General features: G+C 41.1%; 1 protein-coding gene across 1 annotated transcript; it reads left to right on the top strand.

Moving 5' to 3' along the window:
* Positions 1–11,552: 11,552 nt before the first annotated feature.
* pla2g12b (phospholipase A2, group XIIB) lies at positions 11,553–15,016 on the top strand (the record flags this gene model as incomplete). Its single annotated transcript, XM_080448877.1, has 4 exons — positions 11,553–11,682; positions 13,321–13,403; positions 14,205–14,370; positions 14,898–15,016. 4 exons carry the CDS (start codon positions 11,553–11,555, stop codon positions 15,014–15,016), a joined length of 498 nt encoding a protein of 165 aa, XP_080305003.1.
* Between the last annotated feature and the right edge of the window lie 2,515 nt (positions 15,017–17,531).

The raw sequence follows: 17,531 nt of genomic DNA, 5'->3' as shown, positions 1-17,531 counted from the left end.
TGGAACTGGAGGCAGTGACATGAGTTGAGAGAAACTCAGTGTCATATTCATTCTGACACTCCCTATTTTGGTTTTTCATGAGGGTGTGGCTCATGCACGAAACTCCAAATGAGGAACTCCAAATGTTACTGTTAGGGACCAGTCGAAATGTACAGAAGGGGGTCCCTGGAGGAAAATAGGGGAGGGTCATGCCTTTCTCATTTTAGTATAGGGTCAGCTAATTTTACTTTGAATCCAAGGGAGGGTCATGCAATTTTGAATTGATAAAAAAGTCCGTTTTTTATATACCTTTTTAGTGCAGCAGAACATTACATTACATTACATTACAGTCATTTAGCAGACGCTTTTATCCAAAGCGACTTACAATAAGTGTATTCAACATAGGTAGGGAACGAAAACTACTAATCACCAGAAGTCTTTAGTGCATTTTCTGCAAAAACAAGCAACCAAGAGTATACCTAGCGCTAAGGTAAAAGTGCAATATATCAGCCACCTATTTCCTTAAACAAATGAGACAAAAATTGCTAAATCAAATGAGCATGAGCTAAAACAAATAAGTGTATCGACTAAACAAGATCCAATAAACAATACAGCAATAGAAAAACAAGCGTTCGTACAACTAGTTAACAACAAGTAGGTCAGGCAGAGAGGAAGGGTAGTGTTTCCTGAAGAGGTGGGTTTTCAGCCTGCGGCGAAATATGGGCAGTGACTCTGCTGTCCTAAATTAGGAACAGTGGTCAATGACCCCTCTCTATTTCAAAGGATACAAAGGATTCAAATCCAGTAACACCTTGGTCTATTTAGAATCAATAATGGTCGTTAACAAGCCATCAACGCACAGCGAGTGTGAACGACCCAGTCAAATCTATTCAGCGTCTTAACGATGGCGGTTGAACAATTAAGCAACACTTCAACAGGTGTTAGGCATATTAGAGAGATGCATTATCCCAATTTCCAACACAGAAATATCCTCTTTTAAGTGTGTTTTTGTTGCTCATAGAATTACATACACCAGTTACGTAGGTTACAATGACCAATTCATAATCATTTGAAGTAATTCTGTGCATGTGATTATGTGATGATTTGATTTGGATCTATATGGACAGTTGTGCATAGATGCCAGCCTAGCTCCACAAGTAAAACCAGAATCATCAGGCCATAATTGATAGCCTAATTTGTTACATGTAGGCCATGGGTTTTCAACTGATTATGAACCAGGGACCACCACCCTGACTGAGAATCAACCTGGGGACCACTGTTGTGTTGGGAGGGGGGATATGGCCGTCGTGTGGGGGACAAAGCTTGAAATTAAATAATGACAGTTAAGGCCTTAATTTAATTTGTTAATTTGAGGTGAATTAAATCAAGCCCTTAACAGTCATTATTTAACTGAGATATGCTAGTGGTCCAGAGCTCAGAAAAGATTGAGAACCACTGATCCATTCCTTTCTCATGGTTGCCCTTATTCTGTTCTCTTAACCTTCCATATTAAACTCATGTTAACTGATTCATTGCAACATTTTTATGAGCAAGCACATGCAATTGATATGGGCACATTTCCTGCTAATGATGACTCAACCAGGTAAACCGGTACAGTTTCCCTTGAAAAATTCCCACATTGATGCGTCATCATACATCTAATCTCTCAAGAACAGATTCTGCTCTGCGTGAGTAATCTCTCAAGAACAGATTCTGCCGTGAAGGCTCGTGAAGGCTCGTCATAACATGTACGCACTGGGCTACAAGTGGGCGTGCCTTCAGATCAGGAAGCAGGCCGCGCTTTACCCAATCAAATGTAGTGGGCGGGATTCACGTGTCCGTCGATCTTTCCCCCTCGAAACAAACCCAAACTAATTTAACAATAGCGTCCGCAGAGCAGACAAAACCACGGAAAGATATTCACATTTTAACTTACTCTTTCATCATAGAAACAAGTGGGCTTATAACCAAAACGATCCATGTTCTCTGGGAGAAGTGGTGTTAGTGTTCCGTGTAGAAATATTGTTAGTGGGAATGAAAACATAGTGGCACCACCGGAAGTGAAAGCTGAAGGCAGACCAAAACCCCGGTTTCCTTTGCGCACGGGTGCTACGTCGCCATTGTCCCAGAGCCAGTGAGAGATAGTACAAACAGCAGAGGGCGCTGTTTTTCATTCTCACTGGCTCTGGGTTCCCAGATTGTCATACATCATACTGTTTCTCAACTAGTGGTCGATAAGATTCAATTGTGTATTTCAGAATCTGTTTTTAGTTTTTACATTATAATGAAAAATATGTAGGCTATATATTTTTTTTTCTTTAAAAACTGAAAGGGAAAAAAGAGTGCCACGAACATAGACAAGTCTTGCCACGGACATATTTGTCCATGTACGGACATGTTGATGACCACTGGTTCAGAAGGAGCTATTTGCTGCCAAGGCAAAGGCGGGCAGAACTGGACAAGTAAAGCTGGTTGTCGTTAGTTTAGAGACAGTGGTTCAAAGTGTCCAATAATGACAATAACAACTATTATAACACTCCACAATCATAATCCATGGTAACCCTCCATCCACAGCCTAGGACCTCCTCCAACCTAAACGTTAGGTGCCTTCGCATTAAACTATTGTGACACTGCATTCACCAAGGAAAAACCTTTGTCAGAGTCCATATATTACTCCTTCAGATTTTATCCAAATTTAACGCAAATCGGTACACGTGATCTCTATAGATCACATGATCATGTGATCAAGACGGATCTGTTTGATTTTTCAAATTCCATCCTGATTGGCTAAGATTGATATCTAAAGTTTGCAGGAGTGGCCCGTTTTGAACCAAATGGTGCAAATCATGAACCCAGCGTCCGATTGCACATTTGCACTAGGTTGAGGAACAAATGCCACGCTTTCAACATTGCCCTTTTATAGCGATTGCCCTTTTATAGCGCCACCAAGAGGGCGATTTTTGCAAAACTTGTTTTTTATGTTACTATATAATGTTTTCCAAACGTCACACAAATCGGCAGTGTTGGGGCAGCTACTTTGAAAGCGTAGCTTGTTAAGCTACAAGTAGCTCACCATGGCAGTAGCTTGATCAAGCTACATAGCTACCCCTGGAGAAATGTAACTTGTAAAGCTACAGCTACATAGGAAAAAGTAGCTCAGCTACTTTTTTTTTTTCGGCGTTAAATTGAGAATGTATGTGGTGTATAAGAAACAAAATATAATATCCTACAAAAAAGCTAGCAGAAATATGCCTCTCAACTGAGTTCTATTCCAAAAAGGTTGAAATTTTCTTTAGTAAACATCTGTGTTCATAAAGTAAAAGACTAGAGACTTAATTACACAAAAAAGAGGATATTTTAACACATTTTGTGGGGAGTCATCTGTATATTGGTAAAGTTTTGTCTGTAGAGGCACCCACATCCAACACCATGAATTTTGAATTTGTGTGGCCAAGGTTGGGCCGGTACTTCGGGGGTGGCAGGAGGGTTGTCCATGGTGACGTAGTCTTGCATAGCCAAACAACTATTCCACAATCTCCGAATGCCATATAGAGTCTGGGACTAAACCTCCCGAAATCCGAGGCAGGAAGCTAGCATCCGTTCACCATTTCCGATCACGAAAATATATTTTAAAATATCTTTACATTGTATTGTCTTATTTCCATTTCGGCTAAGCAGCAAGCTATACATGCTTAGATGATTTTGATCTATATTAGGATTTCCGCAAAGACAAAACGGAAGTGGGTTGGTAGGAGGCTTAACCTCCCCTTTATCGCTTGATCATCAAAATTGCTTCTGTGCTCCAGACTGTGTGACCGGAAATATATGAAAATTGTGGGAGGCAACAGTCTGGCCACGCGAGACTAATGGTGATGCCACCGACGCAGTTAGTTCTTATGTGTTTCACACTGCCTTCTGCACCCTGCGGCCAATCAGAGCAAGCAAAGGCAGCTGTTGGCTTGTCAAGTATGGAAGCGAATAGATGCCATAATTCAAATGAAATGGCAAATTTGAAAATTCAATTGAAATAAGAGAAATGCTTTTTAATCTTCAGAAAGTTAACGAATTTTTTGAGACAAAAATAAATGTAAAATGCTATAGCGTTAACATTTAATCTACAGGTGTGCTCATTCTATGACGGAATTAAAACTATAAATAAAAATCTTTTGATTTGATTTCTTTTGAATTATGGCATGTATTCGCTTCCATAAACAGGAACAGTCTAGTTAGTACAAGAACACAGCAATGGTAAAATAAAATGAATAAATTAATGTCATTATTGCTAAAAAATTGTACCTTGTAACTTGAGTAGCTAAGCTACAAAAAATGACTCAAAAAGTAGCTGAGCTACTTGACAAGGTACACAAATATGAATGTACAGTAGCTAAAATACCGCAAGCTACAGCAAAATGTAGCTAAGCTACGTAGCTCAGCTACATGTAGCTTAATGCTCCGTAACACTGCATACTATATATGCAACAATATGGTGGAGGACGGCTCTGATCTCCCTCATCGCCACCTCACTCTCCTATGGACTGTCTGGAGAGGATGGAGGGGTAGTGGAAGGCGAATTCCCCCATTCCGGTGTGGGAGGCACGTAGACCAGGGAATGATGCAGCCTAGCGATAACGCAGCCTGGTGATTGTGGTCGTTGCAACATCAACCTTATCAGCTGCTCCTGTTGGGGTGTTAGGCCATCAGCCTCTGGACCCTGCCTTAAATCCACCTCACTTTCCCCCTCCTCTGAACCGTGCTGCTCTTCTGACCCTTCCTGTTGCATGTCACCCTCTGTGTCCTCAACCTCCTCTACATCGCAATCAATAATCATCACCGCATCTCTGATGCTATCTCTGATCCCAGCGCCTAATTCCATCCCGTCTTCCCTCTCTCGTTCTTGTTCTCTCGTTGTGACATCATGAGCTACTCCCCTCCTGTCCTCCAATCTGTCATTATTAAGGCCAGCTAACACCAGGTGTAATATTTCTTCCTCTGTTGGAGCTACATTACTAACGGAGCTGGGCCCTGCTTGAGCAGCCTCCTGACTGTTGTGGGGTCTAGCGCCATCTGAAGGCCCCTGAAGTGTCGGTACCACATAAGCTATCTTTTTGGCTCTTGGGAACGAGTCGTTACTCGTGGACCCTGCCAGACGAGGATCTCGATTCATGCAAACTGCACTCCGGGCAACAGGTTCTAGTTTCACCTGGACCAGACTGGGGCTCGTATCCTTATGTTCAGGAGAAACCTCCTCATTACCCACATCAGGAAGGAATTGGAGATCTAGAAGAGGAGAGAGGAACGCGTTTCTGGTTGGATAACATTGATTCTCCTACTTATTGATTGCTTTGGAATAATGTTTATATTATCTGTTTACATCTTTGTCAAAAAGGTCATTGACAAAGTATGAATTAGTGGTCACACACATAGTGTGTGAGTGTGTGTGTGTGTGTGTGTGTGTGTGTGTGTGTGTGTGTGTGTGTGTGTGTGTGTGTGTGTGTGTGTGTGTGTGTGTGTGTGTTACACTCACTGCCTGCCTCAGCATCAGTGTGGTTGTCCTCAAGGGTGAAGGTGGAAGACATGTAGGCAGCAGTCCTCCAGGGGGCAGCAGAGTCCTGTGTAAAGTCATTAAATTGTGACTTTAGAAATGTGCAGATACCCTGTACACACTTATACTGTATGTTGGTTTGATTACTGTTGAGTGAGAAAACAATGTTGCGCATTAAGCTAATCATCTGGGGACCCCCCAAAATAATTTGGACCCCCCAGTTTGGGAACCACTTACGCAATATACAGCTGGTTCAGCACAAGTCCTGTCCTGTTTTTGGGGGTAAACACAAGAAAACCTTGAATAAAGCATTAAAGGAGTAGTTCACCAAAAAAAATACTTATTTTCTATCAATTGCACACCCCATGAAGCCTTGAATCCATGGATTTATTTTTGTTTTTGTGGCATTCCTAAGCCAATAATTTGATCCCGTCTCCTACCGGCTAATGTATCCGGTAGGAGACACAAAGTAGATTATTTGTGTCTCCTACCGGATACACACCCGGTCATCAAATTATTGGCTTAGGAATGCCACAAAAACTAAAATAAATCCATGAATTCAAGGCTTCATGGGGTGTGCAATTGATAGAAAATAAGTCATTTTTTGGGGAAGTAATAAGGTTTGTCTAACAAAACACCCAGCAAAATCCTGGAAATTAGTTCAACTCTGTGGGTTTCTATCCATCTACATCTACACTCCCTCAGAGTTATTAACGCAACTGTGTCACTGAAACTGTGAGGGTAACGGCCAGTGGTGGGAAAAGTACTCAACTGTTTTACTTAAGTAAAAGTATCAATACTGCAATGCAGAAGTACTCCGTTACAAGTAACAGTTCGGAATTAAAAATTTACTTGAGTAAAAGTACAATAGTATTGGTATCAAAATGTACTTAAAGTACCAAAAGTAAAAGTACTAAAATGTTTGAAAATAGCAGATCTACAAGCTCACAACGCGTCGCATCTGCGTTGTGAGCTTGTAGATCGGCTATTTTCAAATAACCTCGGTATAAAATAGGGCTAAAGTTGTTAATGTATGTTTTATAATGTACCGTAATTATGTCTGCAAAGTAACTAGTAACTAAAGTTTTCAAATAATTGCAGTGGAGTAAAAGTACGATATTTGCCTCTGAGATGTAGTGGAGTAGAAGTAAAAGTATAGACAATTGGAAATACTCCAGTAAAGTAAAAGCATCTCAAAATTGTACTTAAGTACAGTACTTGAGTAAATGTACTTGTAAATGTTACCACTGGTAACGGCTATTGTATTCATATAAACCCATAATGTAGGTACAAAGAGACAAACGAGGCACCTAAAAATGAACTAGATGTCTAGTACCACAGCTGAATTAGAATAATGGGACTGTTTGATGCTCCCAACCTGACATTAAAAAATATATCTATCTATCACGGTTTAGCACCCTGTTCATAATTCATAAAGGAGGATGGCCAAGTTATGATAACCATCTATGCCAGGGGTGGGCAACTTTGATGATGGAGAGGGCCACTAGATTTCCACACTCACTCCAGAGGGCCACATTGCATATATTGTCTCTCCGTATTGTAACTTTTTTCGCCATTCTATGTCACACAAAAGTAGCAAAAATAGCAGATCGACAAGCTTGTCGATCTGCTATTTTTGCTATTTTGAATTGTAATCCTGAAAAGTAACATTTTTATTTAATTTCAAATGCATTTAGTTATACTTATGTTAACTTTATTAACTTAAACACAAATACATTGGACAAAAAAAAGACAATAGAATTTTAATACTAGTCAGTAAGCTACTAATATAGACTGAAGTAATTAAAGCGGGTCATGTTTTCATGTTTGGAATTGTAACAGCTGAAATCAATAATATATCAGTATTCCAGTATTAACCTGCGGGCCGCATTAAGTGAAGGTGGGGGCCGCATGTGGCCCCCGGGCCGCCAGTTGCCCATGTATGATCTATGCACTCTCTTTGATGGGCGTTGAGGCATAACGGTTGGTCTCATTGACAATACTGTTAATTCAGGTCTACAGAATGCTGCACCCTACACAAAACTACATTGCCGTCAGGCAGAAACCTTGTTTCTCCATATTTCAACTTTGAATGCTTTTTTTTCGTATAAATGAATGCCCTACCTCATCATATACATTCGGGTAAAGGGATGATAATAAATAATGAGGACACATTCAAGTATCTGACAATGTATAAAGTCACCATATCGACTTTGACGGGGCAGTGATGTGTTGTTCTAAAAACATGTTTGTTTGTTTTTCCTGAAAAACTACACCATGAATTTTAACTTTTTCTTATTTTTTGTGTGTTTTTGGTCTCCCCTATGACTATCTATCCCCGAAAATACCCCAGTTTGAACTCTCAGGCTTTCACAGCAAATCTGGGGTTTTCTGTAAATTGGTCTCAAAACAGGCCAAACTGATTTGCACCCTGACGTGACGTCACGTCAGGGTGCAATCCCTCCCTTTTTTCAGTTCCAACCAAAATAAATAAATAATAATAATGTTTTATTTTTTTTATTTTTTCCTTTTTATTTTTTTTCCTTTTTCCACACAGAACCAGGAGATAACATGCATACAAACTGGCTCAATAGCACCCGTGCAAAACAGGACAATGTGGTATTGCAGGTGAAAGTGCTTTATAAGCCAGAGAGAAGTTAGTTGGAATGAGTATATCTGAGGCTTGATTTAGGCTCAAACCTTTTGAAAAACGTTTGAGGGACATAAACAATATGAAATTAAATATTATCATTATTTTTTAAATTCATGGTGTAGATTCTTTAATATTTTGGACATAGCTGGTTTCTGCTCGACAGCAGAGATATACTGAGTGAGTGAGTGAGTGAGTGAGTGAGTGAGTGAGTGAGTGAGTGAGTGAGTGAGAGAAAGAAGACGTTTACCTTTGGCTTGCATTTGGGACACTGACAGTCCCTCCAGACACAGAGATGCTTGTGTCCCTTCAGCGGGGACACAGTGCGGTGGTTCCTGCAACGGGAACACCTTCTAGGGGCCTTCTGTCCTCCTTGAACAGGAGGGGACAACGGTCCCGCACAGTCCATCTTCTGATCTGCTGCTGCTTCTCTTCTCTGCTCACTGCTACTGACACGGGACTAACTAACTAACAGACACCTGAACGGCGTCACAAAGACAATGGTCTTACAGATCTAGAGTTTGTTCCAAGGTCGTCTGACTCTGGCCTATTAAAACCTGTGGGCAGATACATACTGGAATGTGTGGGAGTTGGGAAGTCTGGTAGAAAAAAAAGAATTCTGACCAAACATGACTGTACAAAATACTATATTGTTGCATAAATGGGCCAGGTTTTTATTTGATTTCTCACATTTTGTAGGATACAGTATCGGTTGAAAAATAAAACGAAACTTAGTGGTAGGAAAAGTTCTCAAATGTTTTACTTAAGTAAACGTCTCAATACTGCAATGTAAAAATACTAGTAAAAGTCCGGAATTAAACATTTACTTACAAAAGTATTGGTATCAAAATGTACTTAAAGTACCATAAGTAGAAATAACTCATTATGCAGAATGTGCCATTTCACAAGTTTTCAAATAATAATAATAATATATAATATAAAATGTATACAAATCTTTTGAAAATAGCAGATCTACAAGCTCACAATGTGTCGCATTGCGACGCATTGTGAGCTTGTAGATTGGCTAACTCTCGGCTGACTCTCCCCCAACCTGAAGGTAACCTCAAGGCAGTGGCATCTCTGTAGCTGTCACCAGCTTTCATGGCCATAGCAGGGGTCACCTAGTAGGGAGGAGATACCATGGGTCTTACTGTATGCTGTTAACATCAACAGCTGTACTTATCAATGTGGCTTTGTGTGTGTGTGTGTGTGTGTGTGTGTGTGTGTGTGTGTGTGTGTGTGTGTGTGTGTGTGTGTGTGTGTGTGTGTTTTATGATAGATAAAAGACCAGCCAGTCTGGGGTGATGTCCTTGTGATTAAGCCAGTGTGTGTCTGTAATTGTGACAATGGAATCTGAATCTCTCTCTCTCTCTCTCTCATCTCTCTCTCTCTCTCTCTCTCTCTCTCTCTCTCTCTCTCTCTCTCTCTCTCTCTCTCTCTCTCTCTCTCTCTCTCTCTCTCTCTCTCTCTCTCTCTCTCTCTCTCTCTCTCTCTCTCTCTCTCTCTCTCTGTGTGGAATCAAGAGAGACGAGGAACACAACAAATCCCCTGTGTTCATTTATTCATTTGTAACTTAGCGTGTACAAATGTAACCAAATGGACCTGTAACAGACAATTTAGTCACATTTGTAAACTCTCTGAGTTAACACAGTATTTTACTGTCAGTGGTGTAAAGTAACTAAGTACATTTACTCAAGTACTGTACTTAAGGACAATTTGAGGTACTTTTACTTTACTGGAGTATTTTCAATTTTCAGTGCTTTTAATTCTCCACTACTCCACTATCTCGAGACAATATTGTCCTTTTACTCCACTACAATTATTTGAAAACTTTAGTTTTGTAGATGTTGATTATTATTACAAAATATACATTAACCACTTCAGCCCTATATACATTTCGGCCATTTTAAAATAGCAGATCTACAAGCTCACAATGTGTTGCGATGCGACGCATTGCGATCTGCTATTTGCTAAATCTGCTATTTTCAAAACATATTTTGACATTTTATACATTTTGAACTTGTGAAACGGGACATTCTGCATAATATGGACTTTCTGCTTTTGGTGCTTTAAGCACATTTGATTCCACTACTTTTGTACTTTTACTCAAGTAAAGCCTACTTCTACATTGCAATATTGCTACTTTTACTTAAGTAAAGAATGTGAGTACTTTTTCACTGTTTACTGTGTGCACCTACATTAGGAGCCATCCCTTCTCTGTGGAGATATGGGATGCCCTTTGGCCTCAGCGTCACAGAGTGTCTCTGAACAAATCAGAGGTTAAAGTCTGCCCTGTGTGGCTCTCAGTGGAGTCACAATGAGCAGTTTGCTATGTTTTCCTTCACTACTGCCTGAGCTCGCCTCACTGCGTTTGTGGAAGCCAAACCACAGATAAGCCATATGCTTCCAGTGGACAAATTAAACCTCTACCGCGACAACTCTGCTCGGACTCGGAACATCATGAAGCTCCTGATCACCACCCTGCTGCTCCTCTGCCTGTCGGCGGCCATGTGTGCCGTGCTGTACAGACCTGTGGAAGCACCTGAGGAGCAGAAAACTATCGCTGTGGAGGCCCCGGTTGTGGAAGCCGCTGCTGTAGAAACCGTGGACCGCGCCGTGGCAGATGTGCCGCCTGTAGCGGAAGCTCTCGTCGATGGCGGGCCAGGGGGGCCTGAGGAGGCTGTAGCTGAGCCTGATGTCCAGACTGAGGACGCGCCAGAAGCTGTTGTCCCTGCTGCTGCCGAGGAGCCTTCTGATGAGAAGGTAGCTGAAGAGCCTGCAGCTGACGAACCGGTGGCTGAGGAACCTGAGATGAACAGCCCTCTGGTAGGGCCTGACACTGATGCTATGCTGGGGGATATGCCTGCTGCTGATGAGCCTGTTGCTGCAGATGTCCCTGAAACAGATGTCCCTGAAGCAGTAGTCCCTGAAGCAGAGGTCCCCGCTGCTGCAGATGTCCCTGAAGCAGTGGTCCCCGCTGCCGCAGATGTCGCAGAAGCAGATGTCCCTGCAACAGATGTCCCCGAAACAAGATGTCCCTGAAGCAGTTGCCGTTGAATCAGACGTCCCCGCAGCCGCAGATGACCTTGCTGCAGATGTCCCCACCACAGATGTCCCCAGCTGCAGATGTTCCGGTAGCTGATGTCCCTGAAGCAGATGTCCCCGAAGCAGATGTCCCCATTGCAGAGGTCCCAGAAGTCCCTGAAGAGACGTCCCCGTTGCAGAAGCCCCAGAAGCAGAAGTCCCTGAACCGGATGTCCCCGTTGCAGAAGTCTGCTAGAAGCGAAGTCCCTGAACCGATGTCCCTGAAACGATGTCCTGGCTGCTGCAGATGCAGAGGTGGACATGGAGACTGTGACAGATGAAGTGCTGGCTCACATGATGCATGCTCTGGAGGTGATGGACCACTCCCTCAGCGCATTGGACGAGGAGGAAGAATCCAGCTGGGCCTCGGTTCAATCAGAACTGGTTTCAGGCTCTCAACGGATACTTTACCTCTCTGGTGGAGATCGTTGGGGGGCAGGACGGTGTGTGTCAGTACCGCTGCAAAAATGGTATGAAACCTTTCAAGCCTTTTGACTGTGGATGTTCTTCAATCGCTCTAACTTTGTTAAAGTGTCTTGTCACATAGTCATTTCAGTAATTTTTTGTATTGTTAAATTGGCCTATCTAGATCAGTGTTGATTTCGTAGACTAAAACTCTGACAAAAAATGTTTGTTTTTCACTGACGAAAACAAAATAAAAACTAAGCTACGATGACTAAAACTAAGACAAAATAAAAGTCTAAGTAAAAGTAAAAACTAGACAAAAGGGCAGAGGGTCTAGTGGAGAAGAGATCCAGTAGAACTAAAAGACAAGTCATTTTATGTTTGGTTGCGCTCGGGTGTTGCGCTCTGAAAATAGCAGATCTACAAGCTCACAACGTGTCACGCTGCGACGCGTTGTGGGCTTGTAGATCTGCTTTTTTCAGCATGCAACCAAGTGTAAAATCAGCCATTACAACGCCATCAAGGCACCGCCAACATACACTTTAATTGACTAAATCAACTGTAGATTTAGTTGACTTTAATCTTATGATATTTAGTCGACTAAAACTAGACAAAAACTAAAACATTTCAGATGACTAAAATATGACTAAAACTAAATGGAATTTTATTCAACAGACTATGACTATGTCTGTCAAAATCAACACTGATCTAGATTGCCTTTGGCATGAAAACAAGTAAACTTTCTTTCTTGACACGCCAACCCTGCCCGAGTGTTTTCCTTTTTTTCTGTGACGGCTGTTTATCTGTGATTGATCACTTTAAAACCCATGGTCTGAGACATTATTGATAAGGCCACATGGCTTCAGAGATTACATGTTAACATGCAGTACATTGTGGTTATCAGTCGGGGAAGGCAGCTCTATGAACAAATCACTAGCTGTTACACAATTCATACAGAGCTGCTCCGACAGAGGTTATAGTCTATATAGATAAAGATGGGTACATCTTGATCTATGAATACACTGTGTACGTGGCATGTGTAACACCCTGTGTGAACCTAATCAAGTCGATTGAGGGAAAATCTTAAAGAGGCCTGCCTGAGACTGATGAGGATTAGTCCATTAACCCGTTCAATCCGGGAACGCATCCGTGTCATTTTAGATTTATTTGGGCTATTCAAAAATAGCAGATCTACGAGCTCATGAGCTCGTAGATCTGCTATTTTTGAAAAATCTTGAAAATCTTTGCAAATTTTTGAATATATATATATATATATACAGTATCTGTTTTTTATATCAGTGGTTCTCAAACTGTTTTCATGTAAAGGACCCCCAAAATGATAAGTGTTTGGCCGTGGACCCCCATTTCAAAATATGTTGTTCCAAGGACCCCCCAGAAGCAAAGATTTGAGTATATAATGAGTATATAATGAGTAAATATATTCAAAGATTTGCACAAAGTTTCAAGATTTTTCAAAAATAGCAGATCTACAAGCTCGAGCGTGTATATCTGCTATTTTTGAATAGCCAAAGTATAAAGTAATGTTTAAAGTGGGTAAAATCTAAAATGACAGATGCTTTCCTGGTCTTAATGGGTAATGCACCTATAATGTAAGGTCCATTTACCAACTAAACTAAATGGAGCCTTACTATTTCCACAGGTGAACCACCTCAGCCTCGCCCTGACTTCCAGATGCCAGAGCCTGATGGCTGCACTAACTCTCTACTTCCAGGGGGATTCCAGGTATATGACACTGTATGTGAACTAATACACACAATCTACTAACACTGTCAGGACAATTACTTGACGAATGTTTAATGCTGGGAGTGAACATATACATTTTAAGTTCCTGTTTATTGGTATCACTATGAAAACTAATTTTTCCACACTCAAAACCCACCTTTTCAGACTTGCATTCCCTACCTAACTCTAATCCCCATTTTCTACCTTTTATTTCTATAATTATTTTCTTTGTATTCTTGAGTTTTTAACCTTTTAACTAGTTTCTACTAATAAATATTTAATTTTGTTTCTGTAAAGCAACTTTGAGTACTTAGAAGAGCACTATATAAATTGTATGTATGTATGTAATAGGTTTTAAAGAACAAATACCAATATGGGTTTTTAAAGATTAAAGAGATAGTTCACCCCAAAAATTTCTTTTTTTCTATCAACACGCCCCATGAAGCCTTGAATTCATGGAGATTCTCGTTTTTGTCGCATTCCTAAGCCAATGATTTGATGACTGGTGGTGGCCCCAGTAGGAGACTCAAAGTCTCAACTTTGAGTCTCCTACCGGAGACATTAGCATCTTTCCGCCGGTCATAAAATTATTGTCTTAGGAATGCGAAAAAAAACTAAAAAAATCTCAAGGAATTCAAGGCTTCGTTTGGTGTGTAATTGATAGAAAATAAGTATTTTTTTTGGGTGAACTATTCCCTTAGTGTTTTGACAAGTGGGAAATTGCTGCTCCAGCCTTGAATATAATATGATAGATTCTACTGAGGTAGCCTACACTACAGTAATACTGTTCTCTTGAAACAGATTGATCTGGGACTCCCTGCCATGACGGCGTGCTGTGACAAGCTGGACACGTGCTACGACACATGTGGCACCAGCAAGCTCCGCTGTGACTCCAAGTTCCGCTGGTGTGTGCATGGCCTCTGCTCTGACCTCAAGAACAGTCTGGGCTTGGTTTCAAAGGTCCAAGGTAAGATGTTCTCACAATGTTTCCCACTAAGTTAGCCATGGATACTGCTTTGTAGAAAAGGCGACTTCAAACAAAGTATAAATGCCTTCAAACAGTGGTTCTCAAACATGTTCATGTCAGGGACCCCCAAATTGATATGTAATCGGCCGCGGACCCCCATCTGAAAATATTTTGTGCCAGGGATTGTGCAAGATTTGTGTTGTTATACATTTTCAAAATTGTCTCCACAGTTTTCAAGATGTTTCGAAAATAGCCGATCTACAAGCTCACAACATGTCATGGTGAAACACGTTGTGAGCTTGTAGATAGGCTATTTTCGAATCTCAAATAGGGTTGAAGTGTTTAAATTGTTCTTCATTTAGCTGGGGACCCCCATGAACCCGCACCTTGACGACCCCTCGGGGTCCCTATTTTGAGAACCACTGTGTCTTAAAAAAGATTTTTAAAGAAATACAAATTATTTATCCATCAATAACCCCTGTCCCCCCTTCCCCCCTCCTGTGTGCCTGTTGTTTGTTTGTCATCAGCCTGCGAGTCGATGGCGGATGTCTTATACAGGACGGTGTCAACGCTGGGCTGCAAACCCTACATGAACAGCCAGAGGGCAGCATGCTACTGTGCAGAAGAGGAGAGGGACGAGCTGTAAGACACTGAAAAATAACCCCTCAAACCAAACCTTTTACATTTCAAGGTCTCCCCTTAACTCTGACAGTGTACAAATGGAACCAAATGGACCCGTCAGGGTCCATTTGGTTCCATTTGTACACTGTCAGAGTTATAGACTTGGAAGGGTCAATTTAGACCCCGCCTAAAGGAACCCGTAACCGGAAGACTCGCCCAAAACACACTCGCCCCCTTTTGTTTCGCGGACTGCTCGCCCCCCAGTGGTTCTTTTATTCTTGTATTTGTTTTACTGAGGTTAAGATTAGGAATAAGGTTAGGTTTAGGCAAAGTTTTACTGAGGTTACGTTTAGGAATAAGGTTAGGTTTAGGCATAGTTTTACTGAGGTTACGTTTAGGAATACCTGGTAGCTACCGTTCCGAGGTCGCCGGATTTGACCCGGGGCGAGCGTGTTTTGGGGCGAGCGTTCTTGTGGAACCAACTTTGAGAACCAACGCCTTAAACTGCTCATTCAACTCACACACAGAGAGACAAATTAAAGAGTCAAAGGCATTTCCATGGAATACATTATTTATAGACTATTTGTCAAAGAGAAAATACTGTGCATATTTAGACAGAGAACAAAGAAGTCTCTCCGAGTTCACAGGCTTCAGAGAGTCAACGGTAGCGTGATATTTTCTGGTTAAAACAAAAAGGTAATTTTTTTGTGTGGAAAAAGTTAAAGCTATAATATTCTGCTAGTAATCATTGCTATAGTGTGTTTATTCAGTAACAGGTGTCTCCTCGACTCTCCGGTTCTTTAATAAACGGAAAATATTTTTTTAGGTTGGTTGCCAATGCAATTTCATCCAATCAGGAGAGAGTACCCATGAATCACTTCAATTTGATAGTGTTCCAGTTCCAATTTTGTCTGGTCATTCATTTGTGTCATCACTTCTAACATCACTTGTTTATCCTGATTGCTATCCCAACCTGAAAGTGGGCAAGACCCCTGTAACAAACATCCTATAGCAATGATTACCATCTATTTAACACATTTCTAACACAGAAATATCACTTACTGCACCTTTAAGAGGTCTCATATGGCAAATGCAAATGAGGGTGACTTTTTGGTTGTGTGAGTTTCATTTCATTTTTGACTGTATGCAGTATTAGAATATATTGAGTATTCAGTATCTGAATATGGCTAGGCTACTCCTTTTTCAGAGTATTTGTACAATGCTCATACATATGCAATATGCTTCCAGACGTACAATAACTGTTCTCCATGGTTTTAGTACAAGGCTATGACCTCATTAGCATATTATTTTGATAACTCCGCTGGCTATGACCTCATTACCATAAATTATTTTTGATAAAGTGGGACGTGATAGATAGTGCCTCTGTTTTCTTCTAACAGGTGATATGGTTTCATTAGAGAGGAGCTCATAGTGCTGCTTGTTTGTGTACAAATTATCAACTGAGCCAAGTTTCATGTCAATCCTCACTGTCGGGCGGAAAACGTGCATGTCCAAAATCTTTATTATTTTAAAAAACATTCATAAATAGTGAAAACAGCAGATCTACATGCTCACGACGCGTCGCAGTGTGACGCGTCGTGAGCTTGTAGATCTGCTGTTTTCACTTATTTGGTGCAACACTCTTGTATGACGAAGTAGTGGCATTCATTTACGGGGAGAAAAAAAACATATAAAAAGCAAAATATGGAGATAAGAGGTTTCTGCCCGACAGCAAACGAAACGTATTGACCTATTACTGCTGTGTCCAGTCCATGTTTGATGTAAATGTATGAGTGGCCTTGTTATTTTTCTGTGAATAAATGCATTACTAACTGTAATTCGCGTGAAATGATTGAGCATTAGTTGCTTGAGTGCAGAAGTGCAAGCATAATGTTTATGCCGGATTTAATACTTTGTCGTATGACGGAAATGCGGGCCGGAAAAATTGCAGACGACGTGCCGCGATGTCGTGAGCTTGTAGATCGGCAATTTTGGGGCGTGTGCCTCTGTCATAATATGACAGAGGCTAGCGCCCAAAAATTGCCGATTGACGAAGTATAAATCCGGCTTCATTGCCATCTCACTTCACCGCTATTTCTTTTCCATTTCACAGGAATATTCTATAACATTAGGCTACAATACGGAAATGAGACAGAAATGATGAAGTATTTTTCAAGGCATTACATTGGTGTGAAATAAACAATTTTCTCGACCTTGCTAAATGTCACAGTAATCAAGCTTGAGAAACGCCTCCGACAACAGTGACCTAGAAAACTATGTTGACTGGTTGTAGCTATAAATTAACCGCTATCTCTCCTCCAAATGATTTCTAATAGGGATGTCAGTCACTTTAATGAGACCAAATTGTGCAACTGGGCAAAGCGGCAAAGATAGCCTAGTAGTACAATTAACCAGAAAAAAATGCAGAGGAGTTTGTAATACTGTTGCATGTTTATGGGGCAATGCAGTGGATTATGAGAGAGCTAGCGTGCGCGTGTGTGTGTGTGTGTGTGTGTGTGTGTGTGTGTGTGTGTGTGTGT

The sequence above is a fragment of the Gymnoscopelus braueri genome (genome assembly GCF_963280865.1).
Source record: "Gymnoscopelus braueri genome assembly, chromosome: 14".
Lineage (NCBI taxonomy): Eukaryota > Metazoa > Chordata > Actinopteri > Myctophiformes > Myctophidae > Gymnoscopelus > Gymnoscopelus braueri.
The sequence above is the reverse complement of the archived record's forward strand: the minus strand, read 5'-3'. Positions and strand labels throughout refer to the sequence as shown.